We start from the raw sequence: 9,007 nt of genomic DNA on the forward strand, positions 1-9,007 counted from the left end.
TCCACCAACTGCCATGCCACCTGCACCACACTCTTTCCCCTCTGAACCTCAGTTTCCCCTCTTGTAATATTGGTGGGAGGCAGGAGACAAAATGGACACTCTCTATAGCCCTTGCATTTCCTGTTATAGAACTCAGCCGCGCTCTGTTCCAATTTAGACGAGGAAAACACTCTCTCCTGAAGCTGCCAATGGTCAGACTTTCCTGCTGTGTGGCTAAAGAGGCAGCTTTTGGATACATTCCAGAACCAGTTTCACATCTCATAAGCAGACCTTAAGAAGGAAAGTTTTCACATTTCCCTTGGGCCAAGTTTCCATTATTAGTATAATCAAAAGAAAAGGGACATTTTGAAAAAGATGAACTGAGAGATAAAAGGTATGGTCAATATTTTCTTAAATTCATCCTACAAATGTGATTAAGTAACTATTCTATGACAGGCATGCTCTAAATACAAGCGATAATGGGAACTAAGCCCCAAACAACTCATTGGACTTAAGCAGTGAGTGAAGAAAGGGTTGTCAGAAGATAATATTCAGCCCAAAGAATGTGGCGGATCTTAAGATGAAGGAGAGCAAAGAGTTCATGTGACAACATAGGGTATAAAGGATCTTAATGACAGCCATGATCTTCTACTAGCCCTTGGGACATTTCCTGCCACAATAACAAGGAACAGGTAAATTTGCTGATATATATATTTAATCAAGTCTTAAGACTTCCCATTTATACAATTACGAAGCCTAGAGACTAGTCTGCCATACATGCCTCATGGATACAGATTTTCTGAAACCTTGATCTCCTTTCTCTGTCACTGTTGGCCCATCAGAGGCCAAAGTGGCTTTCAAGATGCTTGTTGGGGGGTTTGTCAGCACCCACAGATGGAGGTTAACATGGTGATGATGGAATAACTGAGGGCATGGGCTATCCCAGGACAAATCAGATGTTCTCTGGATGCGTGATTTGTATCTTAAGGATGAGTTCAACAAAATGGCTCTTCCTCCCTGGTTTCTCTGAACCAGGCAGCACAGATGTTGATGGTGCCACTTCTTCAACATCTAAATCCCATGAATTTAATTAAATGCCATCTAAGACAGCTGGATGGACAGAGAACTTGGGGAATGGCTTGTTTTTATATGTTATGTGGAAGAACGAAATGTACCCAATCATCAGACTAGTTTTGTTAAGTAGATGATATTATTCTCAAAGATATTCCTGATCCATTTTTTGCCCCAGGTTGTGACTTGAGTTGTTCCCCCCGCCACCCCTGAAAAAGATATGTTGAAGTTCTAAGCCATGGTACCTGCAAATGTGACCTTATTTGGAAATAGAGTCTTTGTAGATGCAATAATAGTGGATTTAAGTGGGCCCTAATCCAGTGATGAATATCTCTAAAACGTGAGGGAAATTTGAACATAGACACACAGAGAGGAGAATGCCATGTGAAAACACACACACACACACACACACACACACACACACACACACACAGAGAAGCTTTGTGAAGACAGAGGCAGAAATTAGAGTGATGTGGCTGCAAGCCAAGGAATGCCAAGTACTGCTGGAAACCACCAAAAACTAGAAAAGGACAAAGGATTCTTCTCTAGAACCTTCAGAGACAGCATAGACCCGTCAATATTCTGGCCTCCAGAACTGGGAGAGAATACATGCCTGTTATTTTAAGCCACCTAGTTTGTGGTGCTTTGTTACAGCAGCCCTAGCAAACTAACACACCCCACCTTTTTTCTATACAGATGCATTTCCCAAATTATTATGGGAACCACTGGAAAAGTAATTCAATATACACAGCTTGCATTGCACAGAGTTTTCAGAAATCTATTCACTAAAAACACAAGCTTACTGATTAGAACCATATCTCGCCAGGAGTGGCCGCACGGCTCCCCAGGTTCCCAGGCCGGCGGCTATTTAAGCGCGGCCCACCGTGTCAGCTGTGTGGCAGCCTGGAGGCTCGGCACCCGGGAGTCATGCTCGCTTCGCGGAGGCGCTAGCTGGCTGGGGACCTGAGTCTAGAAGCAAGACTTCTTCCATCTACTGCTTGTCAAATGGTAGACTGGACATTCGGAAAGCCTGTAATGAGGGGTTTGCTCTTTAGACCTTGGGAGAAAGAAATAATACCTTGCAGAAAAGTACAATATTAGGCTCCAAAGATGGCCAACGAACTCTTTTACCCAGATTATTTTAAGTTGAACTGGAGGGGACGTGGGGAGGCTTCAGGAAGAGGTCTTACCTACTGTCTTCAGGGACAGATAGGTATCTGTAGCAGGTTATGTTCATCTGAGACTTCGGGGATTGCCTGGTGTCACTAAGCGTCTGCTGGTGCTGGAGGTGGCTGTCTGCCTTCTTGCCGTGTCTAACGAAGTAGAAACAAGCACAACTAATGGTCAGCCTGACCAACAGGCTGCACCAAAAGCACCATCGAAGAAGGAAAAAAAAGGCTCTGAAAAGACAGATGAGTATCCTTTGGCCAGATTCAAAGGTGATGGTGTAAAATACAAGGCCAAGCTGATTGGCATTGATGATGTGCCCGATGCAAGAGGAGATAAAATGAGCCAAGATTCTATGATGAAACTAAAGGGAATGGCGGCAGCTGGTTGGTCTCAAGGACAACACAAACAAAGGATCTGGGTCAACATTTCCCTTTCTGGGATAAAAATAATTGATGAGAACAACTGGGGTAATAGAGCATGAACACCCAGTAAATAAAATTTCTTTTGTTGCCCGTGATGTGACAGACAACCAGGCGTTTGGTTATGTGCGTGGAGGAGAAGGCCAGCATCAGTTTTTTTGTCATAAAAACAGGACAACAGGCTGAGCCATTAGTTGTTGATCTTAAAGACCTCTTTCAAGTTATCTACAATGTAAAGAAAAAGGAAGAAGAAAAGAAAAAGATGGAAGAAGCCAACAAGGCACTAGAGAACAGGAGTGAGACCCTACTGACCCTTGATGACCAAGCTAACAAACTAAAATTGGGTGTTGACCAGATGGATTTTTTGGGGGACATGTCTACACCTCCTGACCTAAATAGTCCAGCAGAAAACAAAGATATCCTGTTAGTGGATCTAAACTCTGAAATCGACACCAAGCAGAATTCTTTAAGAGAAAATCCATTCTTAACAAATGGCATTACCTCCTGCTCTCTTCCTCGACCAAAGCCTCAGGCAGCTTTCTTGCCTGAAAATGCCTTTTCTGCCAATCTCAACTTCTTTCCCACCCCTAATCCTGATCCTTTCCATGAGGATCCTTTTGCACAGCCAGACCAATCGACACCCTCTTCGTTTGATTCTCTCAAATCTTCAGATCAGAAGAAAGAGAATTTGAGTAGTTTGTCTACTCCACTGAGTAACAGGCCCCTGAATGGGGATGTTAACTACTTTGGTCAGCAGTTTGACCAAATCTCTAACCTGACTGGCAAACAGGAAGCTCAGGCAGGCCTGTGGCCCTTTTCAAGTACACAAACACAGCCAGCAGTGAGAACTCAAAATGGGGTATCTGAAAGAGAACAGAACGGCTTCCATGTCAAATCCTCCCTGAAGCCTTTTGTGGGAAGCCCTCCCAAAGGACTGTCCATACCGAATGGCATAAAGCAGGACTTGGAAAGCTCTGTCCAGTCCTCACCACATGACCCTATAGCCATTATCCCACTTCCACAAAGTACCAAACCAGGACGAGGCAGAAGGACTGCTAAGTCTCCAGCAAAAGACTTGCTTGCATCAGACATCTTTACCCCTCCCATCTCAGAACTTCCCAGCCAGACATCACCTACAGGACAATCTGCAACCCGACAGACCAACCCTCTGGATCTCTTTAAAAGAAATGCTTCTACCCCAGTGGGACCCCTTGCAGGTTAAGGTGGTATACCAGTTAGCAACCCCCCCACCCCCCGCCCCAGGCAGGACCATGGAATCCAACATCTTTAGTCTTCAATCAGTCCGTGTCAGTGGTACCAGGAGCCACGATGAGTGGTCAGCCTTCAGGATTCAGTCAGCCAGTTGTTTTTACCAAAAGCCCCGCTGTTCCAAGTTGGAAGTAGCCTTCATCTTTGCAGCTTTAACTCCCCCTCCAGGCCCTGTTGTTTGGGGCCCATCAGCCTCTGTGGCACCCAATACTTGGTCATCAACAAGCCCTTTGGGGAACCCTTTCCAGAGCAATATTTTTCCAACTTCTACTATGTCTGCCCAGTCCCCTCCTATGCTCTCCTCTCTCCTGGTCACTCCTCCTCAACCACCTCCCAGAACTGGCCCTCCAAAGGACACCTCCAGTGATGCCTTCACTGCCTTGGACCCACTTGGGGATAAAGAAGCCAAAGAAGTGAAAGAAATGTTTAAGGACTTTCAACTTCGGCAGCCACCTGCTGTGCCTGCAAGGAAGGGAGAGCAGACTTCCTCCGGGACTTCAAGTGCCTTCTCCAGTTATTTTAAGAGCAAAGTTGGCAATTCCTCAGAAGAATGCAGACCATGATGACTTTGATGCTAATCAACTGTTGAAAAAGACCAATGAGGGGCGCCTGGGTGGCGCAGTCGGTTAAGCGTCCGACTTCAGCCAGGTCACGATCTCGCAGTCCGTGAGTTCGAGCCCCGCGTCGGGCTCTGGGCTGATGGCTCAGAGCCTGAAGCCTGTTTCTGATTCTGTGTCTCCCTCTCTCTCTGCCCCTCCCCCGTTCATGCTCTGTCTCTCTCTGTCCCAAAAATAAATAAACGTTGAAAAAAAAAAAATTAAAAAAAAAAAAAAAAAAAAAAAAAAAGAAAAAGACCAATGAACCACCAAAGCCAGTTCCCAGACAGGATTCCCTGCCAGTTACCAAATCTGCTGACAATGCATTTGAGAACCCTTTCTCTAAAGATTCTTTCAGTTCATCGCAAACCTCTATGGCTTCTCAACCCACATCTCCTGATGTATATAGGGATCCTTTTGGAAATCCTTTTGCCTAACTTCTGAACTTGATATGCTGACTCTCCAGAGGAACAAAAATTTTGGCCTTTTTGCTAATAGCCAGACACCTTGACCTCTGTTCTTGTTCCAGCTTTGACATATTAGCTGTTGCTTTATTTCTTGCTGTCTCTTCCACTTGTAAAATATCTTTCACTTTCTGTTTAGATTAAAGCTAAACTGAATCTATGGCTTTAAATAAATAAAGACTCTAAATTCTCTTAAAAAAAAAAAACCCACAAGCTTAGTCCTTGAAAATTTCACTAGATCTACTTGAAAGTTCAGCCGGTGGTCCAATTACAAGGTTAAGCGAATCTTAGAGGTCCAGGGCAGATGGAAAATCAGAGCTGAAGGGAAACAAGAAACAGAACAGCAGTGTTGGCTGTATAAATATCTGAAACCTTAAAATATGCCTCCACTATAAACACTACCTTGACTTTTTAATCCATTAAACTGTGTAACACAGAGACATACGTGGCCAAGAACATTCAAGAACATCCAGCCAACACAGATGAGAAGATGTAAGCAGAGCCTTGGTGTGCTAGAGCGTTTGCCTTAAGACAAAGGTGAAGTCACTTTCCCAAGCACTGGGGATTTAAAATTAGTAAGACACATCCTCAGCCTGGAGCTGAACACAGGCTGAGGTTTAATAAAAAATAAAAAATAAAGCAATCCCAAGATTTCCAACAGTGACAGGCTAGTAAAAGTTTGTATTATTATTAAACTTTGCTAAGTTAAGAATTCATGAATTAATTACTAGGATTGCCACTAGCAGAATAGAAACAAAGCATATTCCAAATGAGGATGGGGGATATAAGCTAATAAATAATTAGACAATCAAAAAAGTAAGATAGGGAGGAAGATATAAGAGAAATAGAGAACAAGAGGAACAAGTAGAAAAGACAGAGTAATGTAGTATATTTGAAAACAAATATACCAACAGTTGTATTAAATGTAAATGGACTATGTGCTCCAAAAAATCAGCAAAGATTGTAACACAGAATTTTTAAATGCCAATAAACAATGTTTATAGAAAGACAAAACTAAAGCCTAAGGTTATCAAAAAGATAAAAATAAAAAGAGGGAAAAGATATACCATGGAACTATTAATCAAGTAGCTGCAAAGTTCATGGTTTTTTCCAAGTATTTAGGGAACATTTGCAGAAATAGTCATTATAACTAGACATAGGGGTACCTGGGTGGCTCAGTCAGTTAAGCACCCGACTTCAGCTCAGGTCATGATCTCACAGTTCGTGAGTTAGAGCCCCCCATAAGGCTCTGTGCTGACAGCTCAGAGCCTGGAGCCTGCTTTGGATTCTGTCTCTCTCTCTCTCTCTCTGCCTCCCCCCCACTCATGCTCTCTCTCTCCCTCAAAAATAAATAAACATTTTTTAAAAATTAAAAAAATAACTACACATAGAATAATATTTTGAAAGTTTTCAAGACACTAGAAGTATATAATGTGTTTTCTGACCACACTTTGATTTAGCTGAGAATCAAAAACAAAAGGAAACAGACCAAAGCATATGTGGATATTTAATATATGACAAAGATGACATAACATAGCAGTGAGAAAAAGATGACCTTCCTACAAATGGCATTAGGACAATTGTATTTTCATGAGACATGAAACAAAATTGGACCCCAACCTAAGACTGTATTTTTTTAATGTTTTTTTTTTAATTTATTTTTGAGAGAGAGAGACAGAGTGCAAGCTAGGGAGGAGCAGAAAGAGAGGACACAGAATCCAAAGCAGGCTCCAGGCTCTGAGCTGTAAGCACAAAGCCCGAAGGGGGCTTGAACTCACAAACAGCAAGATCGTGACCTGAACCAAAGTCAGACATTCAACTGACTGAGCCACTCAGGTGCCCCTAAGACTGTATTTAAAAATCAATTTCAGGTATACCCAAATGTGAAAGGCAAATCTATAAAACTTTTAGAAGATAATGAAAATATCTACATGACCATGGAATAAAGAAAAGACTGATATGTTTGACTACATTAAAATTTTGGACACCAGGTCAATAGATATTAACAAAGTGAGAAGGCTGGGGCACCTGACTGGCTTAGTGGGAAGAGCATGCAGCTCTTAATCTCAGGGTCAAGAGTTCAAGCCCCACATTGGGTGTAAGGATTACTTAAATAAATAAAAAACTTTTTTAAAAAGAGTAAAAAAGCAAATTATAGAGTGGAAAAAAATATTTAAAACACTTAGATCCAATAAAAATCTAATATTCAGAGGAGGCTTTCATTAATTTCTAAAAATCAATACAAAATAGACAACAACCATAGAAAACTGGCAAGAGACTTAAAAAGGTACTTCACAAAAAAAGAAATCTGAATAACTGAGAAACATTAAGGTGCACAACCTAATTAGTAATCAGGGAAATGCAAATTAAAACCATAGCAAAATACCATTTATCAGACCTGCCAAGCTTTTAGAGTCTAACAAATATCAAGTGTTGGCAAAGATGTCAAGAAATAAGAACTGCGTCTCTAGAAAGTAATTAAATTGACACAGCCATTCTGAAAAAGTTTAACTTTTTCAGAAGAGTTGAAGATATAGCTATGACTCGGGTTTTCCACCCTAAAGTCTGAAACCTAGAGAAATCTATGCACACATACTCTAGGAGACAGGTACAAGCATTTGCAACTGGGTCTTTGGCAATGTTCTAATTCATCGCCTAGGTGGCTATCTTTTGAGTGTCGCCCTTATAACTAAGTGTTAAGATAAACATATGTATCTAATGTTCTTTTCTGTGTGTGTGTTATATCTCATAATTTAAAAAAAAATTAATGACTTAGCTTAGATTCTCCTCCCTCTTCACAGAAGCAATTACTATCTGCTGCTCTGAATCGTGGTGTTTCTATCTTGGACTTGGATTATCTGAGCTGAGTTATAAAAGAAGGAGTAGGAGTTCAATACAGACATACCTTGTTTTATTGTGTATTACTTTATGGCCCTGCACAAATACTGTTTTTTGCAAACTGAAGATCTGTGACAATCCTGCATCAAGCAAATCTGTTGGTGCCATTTTGCCAACAGCATTGTTATCATGTGTGTTATGGTGATCTGTGATCAGTGGTCATCAATGCTACTATTGTAATTGTTTTGGGGTGCCACAAACTGTGCCCATATAAGATAGCAAACTTGATAAATGTGTGTTTTCTGACCACACCAACTGGCTACTCCCTCATCTCTCTCCCTCTCCTGAGACACAACAATATTGAAATGAAGCCAATTAATAACACTTCGGGGGCTTCTGAGTGTCCACGTGAAAGGAGGAGTCACACGTCTCTCACCTTAATTCAAAAGCGTGATTAAGCTTAGTGAGGAAGGCATGTTGAAAGTCCAGATGAGCTAAAAGTTAGGCCTCTTGCACCGAACAGTTAGCCAAGTTGTGACTGCAAAGGAAAAATTCTTAAAGGAAAAATTCTTGAAGGAAATTAAAAGTGCTATTTTGGTGAACACAGGAATGATAAGAGAGCAAAATAGCTTTGTTGCTGATATAGAGAAAGTTTTAGTGGTCTGGACAAAATATCAAAGCAGCCACAACACTCCCTCCGGCCAAAGCCTCATCCAGAGCAAGGTCCTAACTCTCTTCAATTCCAGGAAGGCTGAGAGAGGTGAGGAAGTCGCAGAAAGAAAGTTTGAAGCCAGCAAGGGTTGGTTCATGAGGTTTAAGGACTGAAGCTACCTGCATAACATCAAAGTACAAAGTGAAGCAGCAAATGCTGCCATAGAAGCCGCAACAAGGAATCCAGAAGATCGGGCTGAGATACTTAATGAAGGTGGCTACACTAAATAACAGATTTTCAATGTAGGCAAAACAGCCTTCTCCCGGAAGAAGAGGCCTTTTAGTACTTTCATGGCAAGAGAAGAGAAGTCAGTGCCTGGCTTCAAAGGACAGAGTGACTCTTATTAGAGGCGAATGCAGCTGGTGATATAAAATTGAAACCAATGCTTATTTACCATCCAAAAATGCTAGGACCCTTAAGAATGATGCTCGATCTACTCTGCCTGTGCTCTGTAAATGGAACGGGAAGCTTGGGTGACAGCACATGTAC

At 41.8% G+C, this 9,007-nt stretch overlaps 1 protein-coding gene across 1 annotated transcript; it reads left to right on the top strand.

Annotated features, from left to right (window-relative positions):
- Positions 1–2,318: 2,318 nt before the first annotated feature.
- Positions 2,319–4,313, top strand: LOC122492144 (disabled homolog 2-like). The gene has a single exon (XM_043595723.1). The coding sequence runs from the start codon at positions 2,764–2,766 to the stop codon at positions 3,859–3,861; it is 1,098 nt and encodes a 365-aa protein (XP_043451658.1). The 5' UTR covers positions 2,319–2,763; the 3' UTR covers positions 3,862–4,313.
- Positions 4,314–9,007: the final 4,694 nt, after the last annotated feature.

This window comes from Prionailurus bengalensis, chromosome C2 (assembly GCF_016509475.1).
Source record: "Prionailurus bengalensis isolate Pbe53 chromosome C2, Fcat_Pben_1.1_paternal_pri, whole genome shotgun sequence".
NCBI classification, from domain to species: domain Eukaryota; kingdom Metazoa; phylum Chordata; class Mammalia; order Carnivora; family Felidae; genus Prionailurus; species Prionailurus bengalensis.

Coding starts and splice junctions, on each gene's coding strand:
- LOC122492144 (XM_043595723.1), top strand. CDS start 2,764: ATGTGCGTGGAGGAGAAGGCCAGCATCAGTTTTTTTGTCATAAAAACA.